The sequence below is a fragment of the Sturnus vulgaris genome, chromosome 1 (genome assembly GCF_052056855.1).
Source record: "Sturnus vulgaris isolate bStuVul1 chromosome 1, bStuVul1.hap1, whole genome shotgun sequence".
Lineage (NCBI taxonomy): Eukaryota > Metazoa > Chordata > Aves > Passeriformes > Sturnidae > Sturnus > Sturnus vulgaris.
Genome location: NC_142243.1, coordinates 135859083 through 135885055, shown reverse-complemented (window position 1 = coordinate 135885055; position 25973 = coordinate 135859083). Strand labels below are relative to the sequence as shown.

The 25973-nt window shown below is 40.5% G+C and overlaps 1 protein-coding gene across 2 annotated transcripts; it reads left to right on the top strand.

Moving 5' to 3' along the window:
- YWHAZ (tyrosine 3-monooxygenase/tryptophan 5-monooxygenase activation protein zeta) lies at positions 1-25973 on the top strand. 2 transcript variants are annotated; one of them, XM_014879792.2, is made up of 6 exons: positions 1-67; positions 2341-2644; positions 17536-17659; positions 21097-21260; positions 21350-21445; positions 24913-25973. In XM_014879792.2, the coding sequence occupies exons 2-6, from the start codon at positions 2351-2353 to the stop codon at positions 24970-24972; spliced, it is 738 nt and encodes a 245-aa protein (XP_014735278.1). In that variant the 5' UTR covers positions 1-67; positions 2341-2350; the 3' UTR covers positions 24973-25973. The 2 variants fall into 2 exon arrangements, with proteins under 2 accessions (XP_014735278.1, XP_088011208.1); XM_088155082.1 differs by having other exon boundaries at positions 1-112.

The window sequence follows — 25973 nt, the reverse complement described above, 5'->3', positions numbered from 1 at the left end:
ACAGTCCGCGCCGGCCGCCCGCCCGCACCGACGCACCCGCGCCCGCCCGCCCGCCCGCCGCGCACAGGTAACGGGGCCGCCGCCCGGGACCGGCCCCCCCGGCACGCGGCAGGTCGGGAGCACTGAGCGGGGCGGCCGGGAGACAGCGCCCAGCTCGCCCTGCTACCCCCGAGGCGACTCCGCGGGGAGGGAGCGGGGCGCGGGGGCCGCCGCGCGGAGCGGCGGGGGCCCTTCCCCGGCGGGGATGGGGGGGGGGGGGAAGGGGGAAGCAGCGGCGGAGGGGGCGGCAGGTGAGGGCGACCCCGCGCCCGCAGGGAGGGGAGCGCCGCCCCCGCCGGGCGGGGGCCGGGGCGCGGGCGGCGGGCGCTGCCGGGTGTGGTCTCCCGCCGGGAGCCCTGCCCGGGCGCGGAAGAGTCGCGGCGGCGGCCGCTCCTCTGCCGCGCTCGCTTCCCTCCCTCCTCCCGGGCCCCCCCCAGCCGCCCCCCCTCGCCGCCCAGGCCCCCCCGCCTCCGCCCATCCTCCCCGCCCCGGCCGAGGGGTCCGGGCGAGAGCGGCGGCTCCCCCGGGACTGGTGGGGGCTCCTCCTTCGTCGCTCCCCCTCCCCCGCGCCGAATCCCCCGGGGATGGGCCCGCGGGCTTTCCCTATTCCGGGGCGGGGACGCGGCATCCTCCCCCGGGGGCGCTGGGCGGAGGGGAGCGGGATCGGGGCGGGCCGGGCTCCGGCGCCCACCCGCCGTGACAAAGGCGGCGGGCGCGGCGCTCGGTGTCCCCGCGGCGGGCGCGGCGCAGGCAGGGAGGGAGGGGCGGCCGCAGCGCCCCGGGGCCGCCCGCCCGCCCCGCCCTCCGCTCTGCCCGCCCCCGGGCCGCTCCATTTTCTGCTGTCACCGCGCTCGCCGTGCCGGAGCCGCGGCAGCGCCCAGCCCGCGGGGGCGGCGGGCGGCCCGCCCGGGGATGCTGCCGGCCGGCGATGCTGCCGCGGCAGCCCGCGGGGCCCGGGGACTGGCGGCGGGGCCGGCGCTGTGACCGCGTTTGCCCCGGTCACGCCGAGTGGTAAATCACAAGCGCCGAACGCTCGCTTTAAAATGGCTCCTTAACCCCGCCGCGCGCGGTGCGGGTGAGTTCTTCAACGCGCGTTTGCAAACAAACGCCAGGTTTGTGCCCCCCTGTTAGGGACAGGTGCCGGTAAAACTTGCAGTCACCTGGAATGTTAAAATGTGCTTAATTTACTCCCAAAGACCGAGCATAGCCCTGCCATTGTTTCTCCTAACGTCGCACAAAATGGCAAAAGTCTTTCTTAGTGGTTAAAAATGAAGATGCTTGGTTGGAGTGTGTGGATCATACAGAAATACGTAAAGCAGTCATGACCAGAACTGGCTCATGCTTTAATAATACTGTTAAGCTTTAAAGGATAATGTATCCCCAAAGCACATTACCAGTTCGTCTTCCAAATGATCAAGTTAGGATACACGGAAGGATGGGGCGTGGAGGACAAGTATTTTTTCTTCCTGTGCCAAAAGAAATTTCTCAATACCTCTACTCAGCAGAATTTGATTTTAAAATTTTTTAAGTGCTGATAAGACAGATTATGAAGCATTTCAGACACGTTGTGCTGCCTGAAATACTGATGTTAAACTAATATTTTTAAGTAGTAAAATTTTCTTTTGTCTCTGAAAGCACAGCCTCCTGGGCAGAGCAGCAATACCTGACACAGACCATCCCATAGTGGGGATTTCCATTTTGGGAAAGGGAGTTAGAATTGTGGGAGGGTGTACAACGTGCAATTTCATATTTGTTGCATTCTGACTTTAACATCCAGTGTGGGATTTGATTTGATGTTTATGTGAAGTACCACTGCATGTAACTGTATAATTCTGTTAAGGCTCAGAATGCTGCTTGGTATTGTTTGTCCAGCCTTTATTTGGTTGTCCCATGTGGAAAGCTTACTACTAAGGATTTTCTTTGTCAATTTTGCTACACTCATAATGTAGTCTTTTGAAAGAGTGGTGGCAAAGAATTAGCATCATTTTTGTGTATAAGATAGAAGTTATTTGGTTTCAGTTCACCTTTGGATGCTTTTGTTTGTGTTTATTAGAATAACATACTTTTAAAAGTTACAGTTTTTCAGGAGGAACCAGTGGCTTTAACTCTCTACTCTATGTGTGCATGTGTTTGAGCATCCAATGCTGTTGTATGCCTTGTGTTCTGGATTTCAGTTGTAGCTCTTACAGTTCCAAACTACTGCAGTTCCTACTACAAATACAGGTTGCTCTGCCTATGAAGTTAAAACACCTTTGTCCTTGACCAATGTCTGAATAATGCCTCACTATTTTTCCTCTTTAGAAATATCAGCATGGATAAAAATGAGCTGGTGCAGAAGGCCAAACTGGCTGAGCAGGCTGAAAGATATGATGACATGGCAAGTTGCATGAAATCTGTGACTGAGCAAGGAGCTGAGTTGTCCAACGAAGAGAGGAATCTTCTCTCTGTTGCCTATAAAAATGTTGTAGGAGCCCGTAGGTCATCTTGGAGAGTCGTCTCAAGTATTGAACAAAAGACGGAAGGCGCTGAGAAAAAACAGCAGATGGCTCGAGAATACAGAGAGAAAATTGAGACTGAGCTAAGAGACATCTGCAATGATGTGCTGGTGAGAAATAATGAAACTGTTGATCCGTTTTTACTTATTTACAGAGTAAATGGTGCTGGCCCTCTGGGACTATTTCTAGTCTGTCAGTAATGCCTTGGTCTCCTATGCTATTTCTGACAATAAGGTTTAAAAAACGTCTGAATTTTTCTTTCCCTCTAATGTGCTGATTATTTATATACAATTTATAGTTAGGAATGCTAATCAACTTGGAGACATAGAAACATTATTGTACGTAAAGTTATGAAAGGTCAACATACTTTCCTGAGACTGAACTGTATACAGGTTTAGTTTGGGGGTTTCTCCTTCCCCCCTAATGCAGTATTTGTATTCTAGATCTCTTTGATTTCGATTCTGCAATTTTAATACGCTGCTGTGGTTGTAGGAGGTAGTTCTTACTCTACGGAAATTGTGCCCCTCCCTGGGTAAGATGATGTAATGTTAGTTATGACTCAGCCGTGCAGAAAATTGCCTGCAGGAAGAGGCAGTAAAAATGCTGTGATACCCACTTAAACTTATATTTTTTTGTAGCAAACCAGAAGGGTATTGAAGTTAAACATTTTCTGGGACTTGTAGTTACGTTAAAATGTGCACGTGCACAGAAAGCAACGCTGCATTTTCACCGAGAGGCTGGTTTATGAAATCCACACCTCTTCCAAATGCTTATTCTAGATTGGCAGGTTTTTTCAAATGCACACGCCCGTGGTGCTTCAGTGAGCACACGAGGAGCAGCTGCTCGGTGCTGCAGGCACTTGTGAGGTGGAGGTGACTGCCAGCAATAGAGCTGTCCACGACAGTGGGGACACTGCTGGCTGTCATCCCATGGGTGACAAGGGATCACCTCCAGGTGACAGAATGACATGCGACATGAGGGAAGTGTTAAATAGCTAAGTGCCTGAAGATCTGATACTAAATGAAAGTTAAGATGAAGGAGTAGTGTAAATTTTGCTTGATGTGAGACAACTAAATGATACGGGTGGTGATAGCTGCTGGAATACTGGTTCTCCAAGGGTTTGTAATGGGTGACTGAGTCTTGGCTTCCGGTTCAGGGTGGATGCTGTGGTTATTGTAACACACACAATTCTTTATGTTTTGTTATCTTGTGTAAGGATAACTCTTCAACTTCTACTTTGAAAATGAAATGCAGAACTTACTCATAGGAAAGAACTGATTTACTAGTACTTGTGTTGTAAAGTGGTGGCTCATCTATTCAAGCCAAGGAAAGGAGGATCCAAATTTGGCATTCTGATTGGTTATTTTTTTTCTTTAATTATTTTACTAATGGGAGAGGGGGGTGGGGGTGGGTGCTTTCGATTCTGCGATTCTTTTGTAAGCTACATTTCGGTTTAAGAAATTATTTTAATTAAATCTGGGCTTAGAAACCATAGAAGAATAGTGTTTAGTGTTTGCAATTAATTTTTTGTCTGATAATGGAAACCAGGTTAAGGTGAAACTGCCTTTTATTGTGCATGCTAAATACAAAAACTAAAACAAAACACAGCTTTTGAGTTTGCTGCAGTGCCTGGGAGAGGAGGAATATGGGTGGAGAGTCTTGTTAAATCTTCTGAATCTCAAAATGGACTTGAATTCCTCTTTGTGTTAATGAGACATATATTATTCAAAGAAGTTATTGTTCTTTGACATGTTACTATTTTTAAGAAGCTAATGACTGACTAATTTTTAACATTGCCAGTCCAATTTTTCTTAATATGTTAAAGAAAAATTACTGTCCAGGAGAGACAATGCCTTAGGCAGCGATTAGCAGTAATAAAACTACTTTTTTAGACTTGCATTTAAAAAGAAAAAAATTAAAACGTTTGTGTTCAAAGGATAGGATTTAAAAGTACTTTCAAATGACATGTGCTACCTTTGATGTTGCGAATTACATTGAAGATTTAGATCATACTCTTGTTTTCTTTCTTGAGCTATCCTATGCATGTACATTCTTGCTTACCTGGAAGCACGGCTGACTGTATTGCTTTATCCACTTTGCTTTAACAGGGAAAAAAAGAACTGTGATGACATTCGGTTTTTTATTATGAACAGGAGTCTGCACAATGCTACAGGCAAACGTAGAACTAGGGTTTGGTTTTGGGGTTTCTTTTAATAAGATCTCTGTAATTTTTGTGCAGCATAATCTAATCTATAACCGCTTACAGAAGCGAAAAGCAAGGCTTACCCAATCTTAATTGGTATGAAGTATGCCATTAATTAATAAGACCTGAAATGTTAAACTTTCAAAGCTTTTAATCATGAGCCTAATCAGTTAGAGTACAAAAACAGCTCTGCAACTTTTGTATCTTTTACTGAGGCTGTGGATCTGTTTGAGCTGTTGTTGTGTCTTCAGTTGTGTGTTAGTGTCTTAGGTAAGGTTTAATGCTGAGGAGTGTTAAGTCACAGCTGAGTGTGACTGCTGTCCTAACTTGAGTGTTGAAGGGAGGAAAGCAATTTAAGGAATGTGTTTGTGACTTGAAGAGTGTGGCCAAAGCTAGCTCCTCTGCAGCTTCCTACTGTCTTCCCTCTTTTATTGGAATGGAATCTCGTGTACTGGGAGAAGTAACTCCTCTAATCCTGTAGATACCAAGTATACTAAACTGTGCTTTGTTTCCATCTCTTCTACTAATTTACAGAGAATAGGAGCAGTTAATGATGAACTTCTTTTGTGCTTCATCCCAATTGGGCCCAATGATAAAAGTTTTAATAGTTATGTGGTTAGGTCAGAATGTTTATTTTTCTCCTTTACACTGATCTGGCAACAGGAAAAGACAGCATCTGCATTCTTGCCACTTCTTGAACCTTCTTCAGCCTGCCATGGAGTACCTCTACAACTCTACAAAGAGTTGAATTTATCCTCTTGTTTTCTGCAGCCTCAGAGTGCTGCTGTACAACGAAGAGACACCTAAAATACCTTGTTCCAGCACCAGCTCTGTCAGATATACATTTAAATATATTAAAGTGTAATGCTACCAGCCCTAGTTTGGAGTTGTTCTGGTAGTGCTGGTGTAATACAAATTCCTTGCACGGTGGCAATGAAGGCTGTATTTCCAAATTCTTCAATAGTAATATAGTATGTGTGATACTATGTGTAAGGAAGTACATTGCCATACTTGAGCATCTGAAAACTGCTTTTGAGTATTATAGAAAATTTCCAGTTGATACAGGAAATTAAGCTTTTATTTAAATACTTTTCCTCATGTTAGCTAAGTGTGTGCTCCACTTTCTGTTTCAGTTTTTATAGTAGAAAGGAGAGTCTGTCTAAAGTACCAGTACAATGATTTATAATCGTCTTTTATTTGTCATTTCCATAATAAAAATCGTTATCAATATAACAGGTGTTGATTTTCTTTAAACTGCTTTTTTCTGCTGGTAGAAAAATGAGTTGTAACTGAAGTGATTCAAATTAAATCTGCAGTAAGCTGAATTTTTCAGCTAACAAGGGCTCTGAAGTACAAAGAAGAATGGAGAGGTCTTTGAATAGCTAACACTCTGCACTGCTTGTCTGTTAGAAGTTCTCAGAAGCTCTGGTAGCTTTCAGGATGTCTTTTACATCAGCCAAATGTAAATTAATAATTGAAAACATGACTGACTATCTTCACATTAGTATGAATGTAATTCCAGACAGTGACACTCTCCCCTAGGCTGGCACATGCTGCAGCAGTCCCTGCATGCCCTCCAAGTGCACAGTATGTGACAGGTCCCATGGTCTTCCCCGATGCCCAGTCTTCTGGGTGATGTTGCTTGTTGCTTCTCCCTCCCCCAAGTTAAACTGCAGAAATGTCCTCAGTAAATCTCCTCTGGCAGTTCCCAAGCAGCCTTTAACTGTTTGTTTGCCCTTTGAGTTGTTGAGGTCTGGAGAACTTTTGCAAAGCTTGGCTGTCCTTCAGCCTTCTGGAGTTACTGTTACACATAGGTGCTACTCTGCACTTTCCCCCCACTCCTTTCCTGCCAGACAAGCAGCAGGTTAATGTGGTGTTTAAGACCTTCCAGTAAGATGAATTGTTTGCTTTCTTCACTACATTATTTCTTCCAAATTTCACCCTCAGAAGTGTAAAAAGGTACTCCTTGTGTGCTCATACTTGAGATTTCTTTGCACTTGTTACGCATGCTTCACTTTCTAGAAGTGGTAATTGTAAGAGCAGAAGGTTCGGTTATATCTCAATTAGTTGACTTTAGGTTTACATTTCTTTTTTATGTATATTGTTGAGAGGGAGAGTAGAATGATTAGTAACCTGTTATGGGGCTGCAGGTCATTGGGGGAAGGGAGTGTAATTCCATGCCGAATGCATCTAAATGGCTTTTTAAAGAACATACCACAGAATTAATGCCTATTGCCATCATTCTCAAATTACTGTGGCTCTACTTTCTAGTTGCCTGCAAACATCTAATAAGTTACTATGTTAACTTCTATAAAATGTTTAATAATTCTTAATGACAGGGTGAGGAAATTTGGTCTTCTTTCCTGCGGGTAGCTGGACGGTTTTTGACATGCACGTGTGAATTGTCTTTTTTAAACTCAACCACGGTATGCTCCATGTGTCCTCCTGATGATTAAAGTGTGTAGCTAACCTGTAGACCGACAATACCATACACCTTTCTTGCTATGATGATACCTGATACTAACAGAAAATTCAGTGTTCTGACTGAAAATCACTATCTTCAGTTCTGTGCCTCCTTCAGGCTTGCTTAATTTTGTATTTTTTACTGCCCTTTTCTTTGAAATCTGTCATTTTTTTCATCAAAAAAGGAGAGGCATTTCTTCTATTCTCAAAAAATGTCAGTCACAGAAGGGGGTGATTAATGTGTTGAAATCTAGGAGTCAGGTGCCCAAAAGAATCGGGGTTAGAAGGGAGATTATTATGTTCAACTCTGCTCAGAACAAATCTAGTTTGATCACTTTGCTCAAGGTCTTGTCAGTCATTTTTATTATCTTTAAGCTATGGAGATTCCATAGTCTCTCTGGCAGCTTGTCTTAATATTTGTTCATGTTTATTGTTAAAGAAAGAATACTTGCATGTCATCAGAGCTTCTCATGTTCCAACGTGTTGTTGTCTCTTGTGATGTTACTGTAGACCTCAAGGAAGATTTTGGCTCCATCATCTCTAGGCAGATGTACACAGCAGCAAGATCTGCTGTCTTCTCTAGGCTGAGGAAACCCATCTCTCAGGCTTGCCTTGTACCTCGTGCTCCAGCCCCATAGTCCCTTCAGTATATCTGTGTTTTTCTTGTGCTGTGGAGCTCAAACCTGGACATAGAACACAAGATGTCATCTCAAGTTCTTAAAATTTGCATTAAAAGATGATAATTGGTAATGTGTTAGTAGCATATGTGCAAATATGTGAGTACTCCGGTTCACAGATGCTTCTCTGAATGAACTTTTGTATATTGCAGAGCAAAATGTAGGCAGGATTTCTTAACTTACAAGGGTGGTTATAATTTAAGCTTTTGATTAACTCTCCAAGTCTGTTTTTTTTTTCAGTAAGGGTTTGGTTGGTATCATTGCTCATGTCTGTTGAAGGTAGGAAGCAGGGGCAATTTGTATCAACCTCATTATTTCACTCACTTCCCCAATTGTAGCTACACCCTTTCAGATTTGGGGGTTTTTTTGGTTCTTGGTTTTTTATTTTGGTTTGGGTTGTTGGTTTGGTTTTTGTTGGGTTTTTTTATTTGCCTGCAGTGAAAGCAATGCCTAAGAGTAATTTCCTTTACTTTTTTAAGCAATTAGACCGTTGGAAAACTGTTGAATCTTTGATAATTAAAACATTATTCATGAATCAGTTTTAATATGCGATTACTTGTGTTGTTTCTAATTTACTCTAATCTTAGCAAGAAGGGCATCCACAGTGTTGACACATATGTTTAATGCTCTCATTTATCATAAAATCAGCTAAGGTGCTCTGCAGCTACTTCTTATATTAACTCTGCTTGCACACGCATATACACATATGTACGTGTATCTACATCCTCTTGCATTTATTGAAAGTAGAAAAAAACTGTTATAACCACTAGCTTGCTGTACTACTTTAATTTGGCATTAATGTTTAATAATTGGCTTTGATTTACAAAGAAAGGTACAGAGTGCTTATGCTGTTCAAAAGCATCGAACTGACAACTTACTTTATTTGACAGCAGCCTTCATTGTTCAAGTACTTTATGTACCTACTGCTGATACTCAGTTCTAAGCAGCAAAATAAAGTAAGTTGATAGTTTAGTCACCTGTGGCAGAACTCTGTCTTTGTGCTGCTGAAGGAAGAACTTCATTACATGTACCTGCAATTTCGTGAAGTTGCTAAGTGTATTTATTTCACTAGTTGGTTGCTTAGAAGTCTAAAAGCAGAAAACACTGCATTGGTAATGTATCAGCTTTTTCTTGTGCCTGTGGAAGCTGTAAGTGGTAGAAACATAAAATTCAGAATATGTGCAGAGTTAGTGCATTATCTCTGCACATCTGTACGAACAAATACTGCACTATCTCTGGTTTTATCTGGAAACTTCTGTCTTGTTACTGTGCACGTGACAGAAGTGCGTTTCTGAAACAGCTTCTCAAATGCTTTACTTGTACTTTGCTGTGGGCGGACATCAGCTCCTGGCTCTGAAGCTGGTTGTCCATTCAGGCAGTAGCTGACTACCATTTTTAAATAGGTTGAAAAAGCTTGTGCTATTAAAGTTGATTGAAGAGAATTAAGATTGTGATTATTTCTTAAAATTGGGGGGTTTTTTTACTGAATGCTAACTCTTATGCAGTGGATTATTTTTCTTGAAATCTGACAGATTGGCAATGCCTCTTCAAAGGAGAAGTAATAATAAGTCATGTTCTGCTGAGACCAATAGTAAATTCTTTAAAATTTTTAGTCATATGTAATATGCTGGACTCAATGATCTCATAGATCTTTTCCAACCTACTTGATTCTGTGATTCTCTAAGGCAGCTCAAATGAGGCAGAGAAAGGTTGTCAGCTGGTTTTTGTTGGTGATGGGGTTTTTTCCTGGATATTACACCCTTTGCGATTATGTTACAAAAGATGTAACAAAAATAATCTGATCTTTTAGCTGGTCATTTTCTGCTAATGCAGATTAGATTTACATTGCTAAAATGGCATTTTTCCTAATCTTTTTATTAGCACTGTATGCTATAGTGAACCCCTATAGCTTCGTGAGGTTTGAAATCTGCTCAGAGTGCAAGCTACTAAAAGATAAATGGCTCCTGCTTATATTTCTGAGCAAGGACAAAAAGTGTTGCATCGTATTTATGGGGAGTTTTATTAGTATTTGTTTAGAGACCAAAACTGTAGAGTCTTAAGACAGCTTAAGACGTGTTCTGGTTTGGAGTACAGCTGCAGTAGCTGTAGCTGAGACCTACATCCTGGGCAGAAATTCTCACTCAACTCTGTTGTTTTCAGTTTACTATCTCAAGTTTCTCAGAGAATGTTGTGAAAAGAATAATGATTGATGCATCTGGTACCATTTTATTTTGATGCAAGTCCCCAGTATTCAAGAAGCAGTTTAATGAGGTGATGCTGAGAAAAAATGGCCCAGGTAAAAATTCCATATTGACTTTGATTGTCAGTGGAAACTGTTTATTAAGATCTATAACAATGCCTCAAAAAATTTAATACTTTAATCCTCATGTTTTCTATTGTCTTTACAGCTGCTGCCTTTCATATGAGTTTCCTCAGAGTGGATTACAAAATTGGGGAGGTATTTTTGCCTGTGCTTCAGAATTTGGTTCCTTCACAATCATGTTTGTTATGCATGCTTTGGTAAAAAAACAATAATGATTGGCATGAAACACCTGAGGAATCTTTTGAGTTATTCTAGTGTGTATCCTGAAATGAGGCACACTTGCCTCCTTTGCCATAAATACTAATTGGAAAGCAGAACAGTAGAAGCAACTAGCTAGTAAAGGACATAGTAGTCTTAAGATGGGGAAGTCCGATTGCAAAGGGATCTCCATGTGTGGCTGTCACAGTGTCAGCTGAGGTGCTGCTCCTCATTCCTCAGGTGCTGTCCATTTCTTCTTTTGCTGACCAGTGGTGTGTCCATGCCAAGCACCCTGTATGCATTTTTGTGCATACACCTACTTCTTACTCACTTGTATGTATCCTCCAGCAGATGTCTCAGCATGAAGATAGTTTTTCAGGGTGTCCTACTTCTTCCATGTTTCTTTTGCTTGCACATATGTGATGCTGCTTTTGTTCCCTTTTCTAAGGAAACACATTTAGACTGGTTTGGTAGTATTTTTATGTATAAATTAAGATCTCTTGCCATTGTTTCTGACATAGGGGATTTTCTTCTGTCCATTAGTCCTTTTAGATCTTTTTTCAGTTACCGTCTTACTACTCAGACTTCATTTCCTCTACTCGTTTCCTTTCTAGATCTTCACCAGATTGACTGCAGCAGAACTGCTAATGCAGTGTACCTTTCTCCTGCTCTTAGCGATTCCACATATCCCTATGCACATCACATCTCCCACTGCTGCAAAAATGCTGCAAATTAGTCCACAGTCAAATTCTTCCCTCCTCCTTGAAGGTTCTTTGTCTCCCAAATTCTGAATTCTCCCCTGCTGAGGGTCATGCTTCCCGATTCATCTCTTCCAGCCAACCTTGTCACTTTTCTCAAGCTTCTGCTGTTCCTGTGGGCAGCCAATTTTGTGGGAAGAAAGAATAACTGGTGCTGAGAACAGGCAGCAGGCAGGTTTCCTTCTTCAGCAGATGTTTCAGCAGAGATGTCCAGTGCCCTAGCAGCCACTAATATTGACAGCTTTTTTTGTATTCCTGTTCTAGTGAGCAAGCTGGCAGAGAGAATCCTGTAGGTAACTTTAAACTGTAGCTTCATTTTTTACTGGAGTAGAAGGCTGAGAACGGTCCTTTTGTTTTTCACAAGAGGGTTGGAGGTCACCCATGAGGCAGCAGTTGCAGAGCCCTTAATCCCAAACTCTGGCCAGAACTGTAATCAGGAGCAGCGTAGTAAGCCTGGGTCAAAACAGGGTTTGGGAAGGGATTGTCTAAAAATATACCTCTTAAAAACACAAATATTTGTCTCTTTTCTCCAATGATTCAGATGTATGTATGTAAATAAAATGACTGGCCTCAAATGGTTTCATTCAACCCTTTGTAGTTAGTGTGTGTGCCAGTCTATGCAGTACAGCTAATTGTGTGTGTAATTTTGTAGCTCGTAACTTTCCTAATTCTCATGTGGAAAACAGTAATGGAAAATCACTTGCTAGCTTCTAATGGGAGTTGATAGGTGTCTTTTCTTTTTTTTAATGAAACTGGGAAGTAGCTTAAAGACGAAAGTAACACTCATGCAGGTAGACAGGTATCTGCAGTTTCTTTTCCTGTACATTGTGGGTATTAAGGTTATATTGATGTAGTGGGAGTTTGAACGATGTGTGGAATGTGAACAAGAAGCCTATTAAAGGTTATTACCTCCAGAGAAACCACATCTGGCTCAGGAAGTCCCTGGGCATTGATGAACGCTAAGAGAAACATGACACTTTCTTGCTTTGTTCATGTGTTTTTCTAGTGGCATCCTCTTTTGGGCAGTGTTGCAGTGAGGTTAGCAGACAGAGGAGCCTTGTCAGCTGGTAGGATCCCTCTTGTATTCTTACAGTGTCCTGGAGAAAGATAGTGGAATGCTACATACATCATGAAAATACTAAGCTGTTGACATTAAATATTAAATTAGTTTCAGACTGAGCTTAAAAAAAGATAGTTTCTTACATGAATTTAAAAAACAGTTCTTCCATGTCATCTTCATCTCTATGTCATATACCATGGGTGGGTGACAAGTGAGTTGAAGTTCAGCTAGTACTCTTCTGTAATTTATTCTCAAAATGAGAAAAAACCATCATAACTGTTATTAGGTATCTCTTCGTACTGCATGAAAACAAGAAGCCTGTTTATTTATTAAACAAAAAGCCATGTTATTTCAGAGAAGAACTGATACTATTTAAAGTACCTAAAGTTTATCAGTATATTCTTTTTGAGTTTTGCCATTCTGCACTTTGGTTATTTTGTGCAAGAATATCTTTTTATTTCTCCTACAGTTCTAGTGTTTTTATTCAATAGATATTTAATTAATTTTTTCATATTTAAAAATAAGGCTTCTTGTTCTCAGTACTTTTACTGTGTATTATCTACTAATTGCTACTACATTTTCCTAGAATCTGATGACTATTCTTATTTTCCTGCTTGTCAGGAGGGAAATATATAAATAGAAAATCTAGTTGTTGATGCAGTCATCTTCAGCTCATTAATAATTATCTAAAGTTTCTAGGCAATAACGTAAACTGAGACCAAGCCTTTAACAAATAGAAATAAGCACTGAACTAGAAGCAGCAAGGCAAAGCTGAGCATGAAAATAAAATTAATTTAGTGCTTTTATGGTGGATTTGGGAATAGATTTCTGGCCCACACAAGTCATTTGCCAGACGCAAATGCTTTTAAAACAAGAGTAGTTTTAGGCTTCAAGTGTCAGGAAAGGACTCTTCAAGTCTTTGTTAGCTTCCTGTCTTCAGCTGCAGGCCTCAGCACAGTTGGACAACTGAAGCATGTCCACTTGCAGTAAGAAGCAGGCAGACTTTTAGGGGAGGGTTGGCTGTTGGGGCTTTCTTGTTGCTACTTGTTAGGCTTCTTCCATATTCCTAAGTCAGTCTGATAACTCTCAACCTGTCAGACTTACATTGGAAAGGTTAAGGAAAAAGTACTAGAGCCTTTCATCAAAGTGGCTCAAAATGTGATGTGCTTCATGCCACCTGTTGCCTGTGTCCTGTTCAGGTGGTAGAATATGTGTAAGAATGAAGGAAGTCAATCTCTTTCCAGTTAAGTGCTTAAAATAAACCAGGATTGACGTTCACCATTAGGGTAATTCAAGTTATGTGCAGACAGCTTTTGGTATGTCTTTGGAGACAAAGACTTTTCTCTAGTACTTGCTGAGGGTGAGGGAACATACCAAATGTTAATGGTATGTGTGAGCACAGCTGACATCTCCGAGTTTGACTGTGTTTGTTGGCCAGTCCAGAGAAGCAGAACGCTGTTGACTTAGTCATAACCAAAACTGTAGGTGTGAAGTGTTGAAGCCTGGTCTTTGAAGAGCCAGCATATTAGTAAGAGTTGATACTCAGACTTAGTACATTAACAAAAAAAAGTAATTCCCATTAAATCTTTCCGAAAAGACTTACAAAAAGCGTTAGAAGCACTTGTACAAGGTGTTACAGGTTTGGGCTGAAAAGTGCTCTAAAATGCTGCTCTATCTGCATCATTGACTACAATGGTATGGCTTGTTTCACAGCAGTTAGATTTTTGCTGTCGAATTAAAAGCTCTTGACAATTACTGCTGTGTCCTTGAGGGCTTTCAAGGGCAGGGAGTGGTCATTTAATTTTGTTCAGAAGACTCGTTCCTACCAGATGCTGATCAAGATGCTGTAATTAACTACCCATGTGTTAGTATATATCAAACCTGGATGGGAGTTTCGCGTGATAGCAGGAACGTCACGCACAACCATGAGACCTTAATTGCATATAATGTAATAGACATGAGCTGTGTGGACTGCAGCTGTCAGGGTGCTGTATGCATTGCAGTGATGCAGATCACATCATCTTAGTAAATACAGATCACTTAACTGATCCAGTCTTGGACTAGCTGCTGCCACTTCAATGGCCTGTATGGTGATCAGCTCTGTACTGATAAACACTGCCCTATCAGCTGGTAAAGGAGAGAGAAGGTGAGCATGTATTGCTGGAGCTACTGAAGCTTTGGACAAACAACCTATCAATAGGACTTTAACATCAAGATATTCTTCCTTGTGAAAAAAATGGTATCCTCCAGAGACATTTTGCAGTTAAAGCTATTAGAAAGATCCACAGGATAAACAGTATTCTCCATAAGCTGGTGTGTTGGCAGATAACAAATTGTTATATCTGTTGTGCTTTTGATTCTACTATCTACTGTAATTGAGCTTTAGAAGGTTAGTAGTCTGTCTGGCTTTCTGTAATCACACCACATCCATGCAGGTTATGCTTTCACAGCCACACTTTAGGATAAGTCTGTGTACCCTGAATCTTCAGGCTGACTTTAAAGGAGTGGTCTGTGTCTACTTACACCAGTAAAAGAAAATTTATCCTGAAATAAATGAACTCATAATGAATTTGTAAGACTTAATAAATAATAGGGTAAGAGATCTTTCAATCATTTCACGTGCTAGCTTTCAAATATTCATCTACTTGCAGGTTTTATTGTTGCTGTTTATGAAGTATTTGGCATAAATAAAATTCTTCCAAAGATATGTGGCACACCAGTCCTACGTGTTGTTTGTATAGAATAGACTCTTTCATCCAAATATGAGTAAGCTGCCAGTGCAGTTTGAGTTGGAGTCTCTGCATTGGCTATATTCTGTGAATAGCTGTTCAAAGGTATTTTCTCAGTTCATCAGTCTTTGAAATTCGACATGGCTTTAGAACTTCTTGCAGTACAAGATTTATAGTGTTCAAGCTCGTTTTGCCCTGCTTGTGTTGTGTTTGTTTAAGAAGACAATTAGTAGTCTTTCCTCCTGTCTGTCTGCTGGTGCAATTCACCCATTCAGTTTGCAAACAACTTCACCTCATTTGTGATCTAATTGAAGTTTAAATCTTGGAGCTTGGTTGCTGCTGTGTGAGTGAGTAGAGCTGTACATTTTAATCAAATGACCTCCTATACAGATGAGGAATAATTTCTGTTTCTGGAATCACTGAAAATATTTTGGTCTGGCCAATTAATGAAGGATGCAGAAGGAGGGCAACTCCCCACGGTGCCAGAAGCGTAGGTGCAGACTGACACACCTGGCTTAATTGAAGTCTCACAGAGGAAACTCGTAAGGAGCCTTGTTCTCAGTAGCTGGTAACCTTCAGTTGTCATTGGAGTTTCTTGGCATTCACAAAAATGTCATAGCTGCAAACCTTGAAGCTCTCCAGTGCTGAGGACAGTGTGTAAGGAGTTACAGAGAGCTGAGGTGTGTGACCCATAAACCTGCTGGCCTCCTGCTACTTCCCAGCCTCACTGGGACAGAGCTGGCTCTGAACCCTTGTGGCTTGGTGGGATGCCCTCAGAAGGGTGCCTTTGGCATGAGGCAGCTCAGCAGCCCATTTGACTGTCTCCAGAAAAATACTTCTACTGCTGACTGGCTTGTGTTCAGTTCCTTCTGTTGCCAAAGAATTGTCTCTGCTGTCATTTGGATGGGAAGTGAGGATATGCAGTATTTTTCACAGTCTCTTGTGGTTATAAAATGAAGTTACATAGCAAGCCCCACACTACTGGAAAGGCTTAATATTAAAGATGAACGAATAAATCCACTATGTTGAAGCCACTAAACAAAGTCCACTCACAGGTTTTTATCTCACTGTAGCATAGGCATACAGAGCTTTGTCTGACTTTTGTGTCTGTCAGCCTGATTTCTTTATCTGTCTGCTGCAATAGAAATGATGAGAGATGCTATGGTGGGTCCCTTCATTTTGAGTGGTTTCACGCAAGTTTGAGTCTACCAATAAATATTCATTATTCATATAAATGAATTGGCAGTACTTTGATTAAATAAAAAAGCAACGAAAACAAAAACCAAGACCAGATTTGTTCTTCTTGCTCTTTCTGTGAATTACAGTTTTCTGTAGCTTAATAGTTGGCCTGTTAAGCAGAGCAGGTACCACAGGTGCCCATGTCACAGTGCAGTAGTTGCAGCCCACCATGTCCAGGGCATGCCTATCCCAGGAGTATGTCCTGTAAGATGTTCATTTAACCTGCTGGATGGCCTTGAAAGGAAAGTGCTGTAAAGCAGCCATCATTCTGTAAGTTGGAACTAAATTTGTTTGTCCGTTTCTGTGGTATCCTTGGAAATAAAAGCGAAAAAAGTGAAGCAAAACTGCAGTGTCAGTCATCTTAATTTAGGGGGAAAAAAAGATGGCCAAAAATTTGTACTGAAACCTCTTTTAAAAATTATTTTCTGCATAGCCTTCACCAAGTATATGTAACAGCTTCTGACTGAACTGTGACTATTCAGGCATACTGTATCTTTTTTGACTTTTAAATAACTGGCTTTTCTTTTAAAGTCTGACTTCAAGCACTCAATATCACAAAGTTTGACAAGCTTGTACCTTAATTTGACTGAATGTGTTTGAGCTAGCGACTTTTTTTCCTTTTATTTTTCTTTTCATCATAATAGAATTCTTGCTAAATTACATTACTGCCTCAGCCATGTTAACTTGCTGTGTTAACAAGCAGTTAAAATAATCTAGAAAAACCTGGTCTTAACTGTCAGCCCATGGGAAGGATTTGGTGGAGTGACTCCAGAGAGCTAGCTTTGCCTTGGAAGATAAAGAAAATACCTGTTAGGGCAGCACATAAAGTCAAATAGAGGTGCTCCAGAGCTGAATGTCAGATTGTTAGCTGTCTGGAAATGCAAGAATACAGGTTTGGTGATGCCAGTAGAGCTTTCAAGTTAATGGGAACTGGGCTAAGGAGGCTTATTTATTGCCTGTGTATGTGAAATAATTTGGTCTCTGATTTATCAAATCCTTTTATTGTGTTTTGTGGTTGCAGACTTTGTTCCATGGTATACCCTCTGCCCAGAGTCTTTGGAATACCTTATTTTTGCCAGGGTTCTGTATAATATATTATAGAAAGCCATCCTTTAGTCATATAAACTCATCTGCTAAATTGACACAGCCTCCTCCCCATCAAGGCACACAATGCAGCATTCCTTTTATATCTGGAGTTGGAATACAGAACACGTTCTCTAGCTGACTGTGTTATGTAGGATGTGAAGAAAATAAGAAGTGAAACTGTCTTGACTTTGAAATAAATTGAAATATAATTGAATTGTTGGTTCAGCATATGTTCAAAACACTGTGTTCTTTGTTTCCCTTTTAGTCTCTGTTGGAAAAGTTCTTGATCCCTAATGCTTCGCAAGCAGAAAGCAAAGTTTTCTATTTGAAAATGAAAGGAGACTACTACCGTTACTTGGCTGAGGTTGCTGCTGGAGATGACAAGAAAGGTATTGAAATTGTATATCAGCTCGTGGATAAACATTGTCCAGTTAGATTGCTTTTGGTGAGGCAGTGACACAACTCTTAATTTTAGAGTAATTCTGATTTGTAAATTTCTTCAGTAATAAGCTTCCTGTTTTCTGAAGGAAAATCACAGATTGTTGGCTTTCAAAAGAGTTACAGAAATTTCCATGTAGATGCTGATGGAAGCACGAAACAGACACTGAGTCACAAAATCTTGAAATTGTCTCTGACTTCCATGTACATATATCTGGTTTATTACTGAAGTGCACGTTTATGCATTTCTGTCTGACTGAATGTTAGGAGTTTTTACCTCTTAGACTTATTCTTGCATTTATCCTGCATTTCTGCAGAATATAAGAAGTCTGCATAGGTTTAGTGAGCAAAGAGACTAGAAACAAACTGGAGGAGAAAAGGTTTAATAAAATTAATCTTACTTTTAAGAAGATTTTTTTCTGTAACCATGGTAGTTAAATGTCCAAATGTCTTCTATTTACTCAAGTTTCTTATATTTTCATGTAAGGAGTTTGTCACAGTTGCAGGTAAGTTGCCTTCACCTAAGTTGAGTTTAAAAAGTTAATATTAGGTACTCAACATTTTGAGTTCCTTACCTGCTGTGGTTGGAGACACCCTAACAGCATTGCTGCTTCTGTGCAGAGTCCCCTCCAGTTCAGAGCAATGAGATCCAGCTCACTGCAAACAGTGCCAAGCTGTTTCCTGGAGCCACTTGAGGGCTGCTGGCAGTGTGCCCCGAGGAGCAGCACACTTCAGAGCCAGCCTGGTATGTCAGACTCCCCCGGGCTGCCCTGAGCCTGCAGGAGTTGGGAATTGTGAATCCACAGGGCGGCACCTGGGGGTGTGGAGCACTGAGGCTGAGCTGTGCAGGCAGCACCTGCAGCCCCTGCCTTGCACTGCCCTCAAGCTGATGAAGCCCCCAGTATGGCACAGAACGTGTCTGTGGCACTTCAGAGACTACACTGAGCTTGGCATAGATGTGAAACAGGGAATAATTTCAAGGGGGATGGACGTGTCTGCTTTTACTGGCATGTGTTACAATATCCGCATTACACAGTGAAGCCCAGTTTTCCCAGCGTGCTGGATAATAGAGTTGCACCAAGATTCTGAGACTTAGTATGTAAGGCTCAATTCGATTTCTCCTGTTTACTGCATGCAAACTGACCCAGTCTTGGTGACTGCAGAATTGTATGTGTAACCAGTACTTTAGATGTGTTACAGAGAGTTGACGTGTTTTCCTTTGGTAATTTTAGTGATCTCTGTTCACATGCATAGGAGGTACAATATTTTGAGTCCCAAAGTTTCGTTTTCTGTTGAGAATTAAGTTACAGGCTCTAGAATTAAACTGTGAAAATCGTTGTTTAAAGTGTTTTTAAAGTTTATTTCTATTTAACCCAGTCTCCTGCCTGAGCAGTTTTTGGTGGGTTTCCATTTCTTCAATTCATCCCCCACCTCCAGTGTTTTGTGTCACATGTTTTTCCTGTGTGTTGTCTGTGACCTTGAAGAAGAGCAGTTGATAATTATTGTTTAGGAAAGAATGGCTGTTGAGTTGGACACTATTCTTCCAGCCGTTTGCAGTAAATACAGCAAGAATATAAAGCTCCTAACTCTAGGAATTGGGTTATCTTCATAAACAACATTGTTTATTTTATTGAATGGAGCTTCCTTATGGCAGTCTAGCAGACAGGAATGTCAAGCAGGTACCTCATTCTATTTTATCCTTGAACTTTGGAGCTGCACTTTCTAAAGAATTCAAGGTTAAAAGCTTTTTTATACTGTGTGACTGATTTAAAAATTAACAGAATACATCAAATTATGCACTACGTGCTTTGAAATGTTGCTCAAAAGGTAACTGTTTTCTCAAATAAGGAGAAAAAATGCACTTTGTTTTGAAATTATGTTAAAGAAAAAATACTAAAAAATTAAACTCTCAGCTTCATTCCCTGAAGTTACTTCTTTTTTTCATTCTGCTTGTTTTGCCTTTCATAAACAGCACCATTTTCTAAGGCTTTTCCATTATGAGAAGAATTAAACATTTGTCACCATTTTTGCAGTAAACCTAGTTCTTCTCAACTGTAATGTACTAACTTCTGGTCATTTTCAAGGTATTAAGGCAGCTGTGTGATCTGAAGCATTCCATTATTAGTGATGAGTGCAGAGAGAACAGTGTTGATGAACTGTGCAGTGCATGTCCTCACTCTTCCACGTGGAAAAGAACAGTAGGATGCTTTAATTTTTGTGAATATCTAAAGGTGAACAAATAGTGATTGCATATACACCCTTAGTATTGGTATTCAGTTGTCTTCAGACTTCGAGTCTGAAAACTTCTTTCTTAAATCCTGCGGTATTTTTGAGCCCTCACCTTAAAATTCCTTTCTTTGTTTTTGAATACATGCAACTGCAGTCCTGCAGACATCGTGCTGGATGCATTTCTGGTTTGATCCAGAAATGTTAGGGTTGGAGTCCTTTTTGCATCTGAATTGAATGACTTTCTGCCCACCTTTTTCTCAGATGCTGGTGGAGAGCTGAGGAACAAGTGCCCCTTTGTGCTCGGCATCCAGTGCCTCCCGGGCCCCTGCAGCCTGTGGGCAGTGCTGGGCTGTGATCTCTGACTTGTGCAGGCAGAGCCTGCTTTAACTTCAGGTGCCTGCAGTGAGAAAGGAAACTGTTGAGCTCCTCAATCTTCATATACACGTTGTAGCTGCCAGTTTTTGCCAAGTGTTAATACCTTGTACAACTGAATCAATTAAGAATGACAAGAGATTAATCTCTAAAATAAAGGAGCCAAATTATTTCTTTTTCTCCCTTCAAAGTTTATAGGCACTAGAACTTTTAAGTTAGGTGAAAATGCTTTCCATATCTGCATTGGAAATAGAACTGTTTGGAAGCTTTGGAAGCTTTTTAAAATACATACTCAATTTGAGTTGAGGTATGCCACACTATCTTTGCTGAGCAGTTTAAATGGAGACTCATGGATGACTGTTACTGAAAGGGTTCAGCATGACAGACAAAGGTCATCAGTGTTTCCTGTGACTGAAATGTGGCTTTCTAATGCATTGCAGTGTTTAAAGACATTGAAATTGTGGTAGTGCATCAAGTAGATGGTGGGTTTTATCTTCAGTGCTACAAAACTGCTGCAAACACTTGTAAATACAAGTAGTCACAGGACATTGGGACGAGACACTCAAACCTGTGATTTGGTTCCCTCCCTTTTTATAATTTGAAAATGTAACTTAATAAAATCTTCATTAAATAGGGACTTGTTAGGTAAAATGCTCATTCACAGGCATTCACTCCTGACATGATTTCTTCATGCAAGTGTGAACACAGTCCTGATTGTAAGTCTGGATACAGTGTGTGAATTACTTACTTGTTGTGGGTTTTGTTTCTGTTTGTTTCTTCCCCCAAGGGATAGTGGAGCAATCACAACAGGCATATCAAGAAGCTTTTGAAATCAGTAAAAAGGAGATGCAACCAACACATCCCATCAGATTAGGTCTGGCTCTGAACTTCTCCGTGTTCTATTATGAGATTCTCAATTCCCCGGAGAAAGCCTGTTCCCTTGCAAAAACGGTAAGTCAAAGAGGGGGAAATTCCATTTAAATTATTTGCATAACCTTTTGTCACATGGCTAATGGAGTTGTTTGTTTTTATAACACTAGGCTTTTGATGAAGCAATTGCTGAACTTGATACATTAAGTGAAGAGTCATACAAAGACAGCACGCTAATAATGCAGTTACTGAGAGACAACTTGACAGTGAGTATCATCAAAGTTTGTGTACAGATGACAGGATTGATCTTCCTGTCACTCCAAGTTGTTCTTTTTGTTCCTGGCCATGGAGCTGTGTCTGGCACTCAGAAACAAGTCTACAGTACATCATCCTTCTGAGCTAAATCTTTTTCCTGCCTAGTTTGTTGGGGGTTTTTTTGTTGTTGTTTCTGTTTGTTTGTTTGTTTGTTTTAGTTATTGGGGAGTGTTTTTGTTTGCAATCTAATTAACATGATTTTTCTGAGAAATGACCACGTTTTTCAGGTTATTTTATTCAAGGAATCTAGCATGTTTAAATTATGAGTCTGTACTGTGATTAGTTCAAAAGCATTTGAGAATACAGTTGCATTTGCCTCTTTAAAAGCTTGTGTCGAATTTCATATAGCTTATTCTGCATTAATGTATCTGTAAGGAGAAGATTCTACATGAAAACTAGCTAGCAAGTCCATTTAAGGACCTATTGTTTAGAAGTTTTTTGTTTGGCTTTAATTTTGGTAAAGCTGAAATGGAAATCAGTGCTAGCCAGGCTATTTCCATGGCAGTTGTAACATAACTGTCTTAATTCCTTAATTCCTTTTTTTTTTTTTTTTCCCTCCTTGGACTCAAAGCTGTCTGTGGTATAAGTTGTCATAATAATCAAAATCTTCATCTTGTGTGTGGCATTTTTTTATCCTACTTTGAACTTTTAAACTGGCAAAGATAAACATCTAAAGCAAATGAAACTTAAATGTAAGCAAACATGCAATAGTGTAATTAAATGGCTTAGTTCAGTCCTTGGTCTGTGGGGAGAAGAGCTGCAAGCAAGAAATGAAAAAATAAGAAACACTTCTTGTTGCCACGTGTAGCCCCTTGTTAACACTTTGTGCTTCTGATATCAGAGATCTTTGCAAAATAACTGCACTACTTTAGAAAAACCTGCAAGTAAAATTGTACATTTGTATCAAATTGGAGTCACCATACTTTCTGCTTTTGTGTCTAACATTTAATTTCTCTTGTCTTTTGGAGCCTTTTCCACTGGAATGGCAATTTAACACTGCTGCAAAAACTACTTGTAATTGTTCCATTTGTTGCCTACAAAACAAATGGAAGTGATTTCTCAACCTCTGTATTGGAGACAGATACAGGGTTGGCATTGCTCTCAATGTCTGTGTACTGTCCCCTTGAGTGGGATTGCTCAAGAGCTGCCCTCTGAATGAGTGGTTTTGAAACAGAGAATAGAAGCTGACTTTAACTGCAGGCTTCCCAGTAAAAATAATGTAAAGCTTGTCATAGCAGTTAGAAAGCAAATTGTTTCACACAAGAACAAAAGTCAGACTGAGCTGCCATAGTGTGTGAATTAGGGTAGTAGGCCTGAGAATTGGTGTGAGCTTTCCATTACAAGGGAGAAAGCTGTAAACAGATGTAAGATTCTATATTCTTGAATGAATGATGTCTTACCTTAAATGCTTAGCCTGATCTGTACAAGTGCATTGATTTCATGTTTATCCACAACTTGTTGAGGTAGAACTTTTGGTATGTGTGTGACTGACAAAGACTAGTGAATTTCATAAATATAAAAAGGTCTGTTTTGCTAGTTATGCAGGTGGTGAAGTCTGAGGTAGGTGGGCTTTAGGCAGTGATGCAGCATGTTGATCAGTTCTGTGCAGTAGCACTTTCCTCAGTTGTTGGTTCTGTTTTACCTCGAGTCTTGTATGGCTGAAGAAGTCTGTGTTCATTCTGTGTGGGGACTGAAGGCAGAAAGCATTCAGAGGGCTGTTTAACATATCAAAATCTGTTTTACTGGAATTGCTAGATAATTTCTTTGCTCAATTATGAAATTTTTTCTTTTATTAAATAAAAGGCTGCCCTTCTTCCTAAGCATTTTTGTCCCACCCCCAGCAGGTTTGTTGAACTGATCTCAGTGTCTCAATTGGTAAAATTGGTAATGCCCCTTTCAAAGCACTCAGGACGTTTTGTCTTAATGAGTGTGTATTTTAGATTGGACATGAGGAAGATTTTCATCACTAAAAGGGTTATCAAGCAACGTGGCCCAGGGAAGTGGTTGAGTCACCATCCCTGAAAGTATTTAATTTGTGTAGATGTGGTATTTGGGGATGTGATGGACTTGGCAGTGTTAATGGTTGGACTTGCTGATCTTGAAGGTCTTTTCCATCCTAAATTACTCTTGTGACTGTATTCTAGGGGTGGTGATTTAGGATAGAAACCTCTGATAGAATTCTGCTAAAACTACTGATTCCTTACAAGAAATTGAAATTTCTTTGAAAGCACTGAAATTGAGAATAATGTAATATAATAATGTACTAAAGATTGCAGTGTGGGTCTAGAAACACACTACTGGTGTACTGTTGTCTCCAGTAAAATAACTTGTTGCTTAATGCCTTCAGCAAGGAAGATTAAGTGCAGATACCATGCATTAGTTCAGAGCAGGGACGAGGCTACTGGTCTTGTGCAGGTTTCACTGTTGCCTTCTGCTCCTGAAAGCATGAAATTTTTCTGATGATGGATTTTAAAAATAAAGGCATTCTGTAAGACTTCAGAGGTATAGCACTGTCAGTGGAGAGAATTAGTTGGGTTTGTGTTTTACCACCTTATAGAGATGAATGATTCAGTTAATGCTTCTCTAACTCCATAAAGTGAGAGATGACAAATCATACTGGGCTGGGAATAGTTTGGAAGCAGCCAGCATGGAGATACTTGGTTCACAGAATAATTTCTTGGCCCTGACTGTTGCTCTGGAGCTGATGCTCAGTTTCCTTAGCTAGTACTTAATCTTGATATATGGCTCCTTAGTATGATTTTATGGAGCTGAAAATAACATTTTGTGCATAGTGCATGCTTAGCCTGATTTTCTTCCCTCTTTTCCCTGGCTGCCAAGTTGGCAGCTAGCTCACTTCTGAAAGTTGCTAAAGGGGTGCATAACTAACTGAACAGAGCCAAGGGCTAGAGATCTTGATGAAATATTTTGGAGTTTAAAAAACAGAAAAAACCTTCACATGCCTGTTCTGAAGAAAAGCTAACGTTTGCTGTAGCCTTGGATGTGGAGAGATACTTTAACTGAAGCTTTTCCTTCAGAAAGGCATGTAAAACTTGCTTGAGGAGAAAGAAATTGCTGTTAGTTCCTGACTCTTACTTACCTGCTCAGTAGGTCTGATTCTTCCTTGCTTGTTAGTCGTATTTTAATGAGCCTTGTGAGCAAGAGACTTGAGTTTTGACTGTTCATAAACTTGCTCATTAAATGCAGTGTAGGGTTGGGTCACCTAGAACTGAATTTCCATCTTGTCATAGCCAAGAAATAGATGCATGTTACTGTGTGCCTTGTCTTTCTCCACAGTGCTTAGTAGGACCTCTTAGAAGTTATTATTAAGACATAGGCCTTCTTTCTAAAAATTACTTACTAATTATTAGTAATAAATGTATAATCATGTACCTGTTACTCTGTTTCCTTTCCTAAACAGTTGTGGACATCGGATACCCAAGGAGATGAAGCCGAAGCAGGAGAAGGAGGGGAGAATTAACCAGCCTTCCAACTTCCATCTGCCTCATTCTGAAATTTAAACAGTAGACCATTTGTCATCCATGCTGTCCCACAAATAGTTTTTGTTTACGATTTGACAGGTTTATGTTACTTCTATTTGGATTTCTATATTTCCCATGTGGTTTTGTTTAATATTAGGGGAATAGAGCCAGTTAACATTTGGGGAATTTATCTGTTTTCATCTGAGGTGGCCAATATAGGGTTGTGAAATTTTTATACAAGTTTTACATGTTTGGCATAGTACTTTTGGTACATTGTGGCTTCCCACAAGGCCAGTGTTAAAACAGCTTTCTATGTCAGGCAAAGATGAGTGCTTGCATATTGGTCTGTCACGATGGAAAAAAGGGATAATCAATGTTGCAGCCACAGGTGTAGTTAGTCTGAATATCTAAGCAGGAGCACACATGGCTGTGAATAAACTGATATCCCATAGATATTGCATGTCAGGTGAACATGTGACATCTGTGGAATATTCCAATCAAGTGTACATCTTTGATTGCAGCTGAAGTGTTCCTTAAGACAGTTTGATAACCCAGTCAGCTTTCTCTAGAGAAGGACAGAGAAACGGTTCACATTCCATTATTTGTAAAGTTACCTGCTGTTGCTTTCATTATTTTTGCTACACATTTTATTTGTATTTAAATGGTTTAAGCAACCTAAGAACAAATGTACAAGTAAAGATGCAGTAAAAAATGAATTGCTTGATATTCATAATGACACTGTATATCGAGCACAGCAGTAAAACAAAAACCCATGTATTTAACTTTTTTAGGTTTTTTGCTTTTGTGATTTTTTTTTTTGATACTTGCCTAACATGCATGTGCTGTAAAAATAGTTAACAGGGAAATAACTTGAGATGATGGCTAGCTTTGTTTAATGTCTTATGAAATTTTCATGAACAATCCAAGCATAACTGTTCAGAACATGTGTATTAAGTTGATGTAAGTGGAATAAAAGTTTTATGAATGGACTTTTCAACTA

Bases quoted from the DNA above. Each gene is read 5' to 3' on its own strand.
- YWHAZ (XM_014879792.2), top strand. From the start codon at position 2,351: ATGGATAAAAATGAGCTGGTGCAGAAGGCCAAACTGGCTGAGCAGGCT. The intron at 2,645-17,535 runs GTGAGAAATAAT...TTTCCCTTTTAG, and splicing joins ACATCTGCAATGATGTGCTG to TCTCTGTTGGAAAAGTTCTT. The intron at 21,261-21,349 runs GTAAGTCAAAGA...TTATAACACTAG, and splicing joins CCTGTTCCCTTGCAAAAACG to GCTTTTGATGAAGCAATTGC.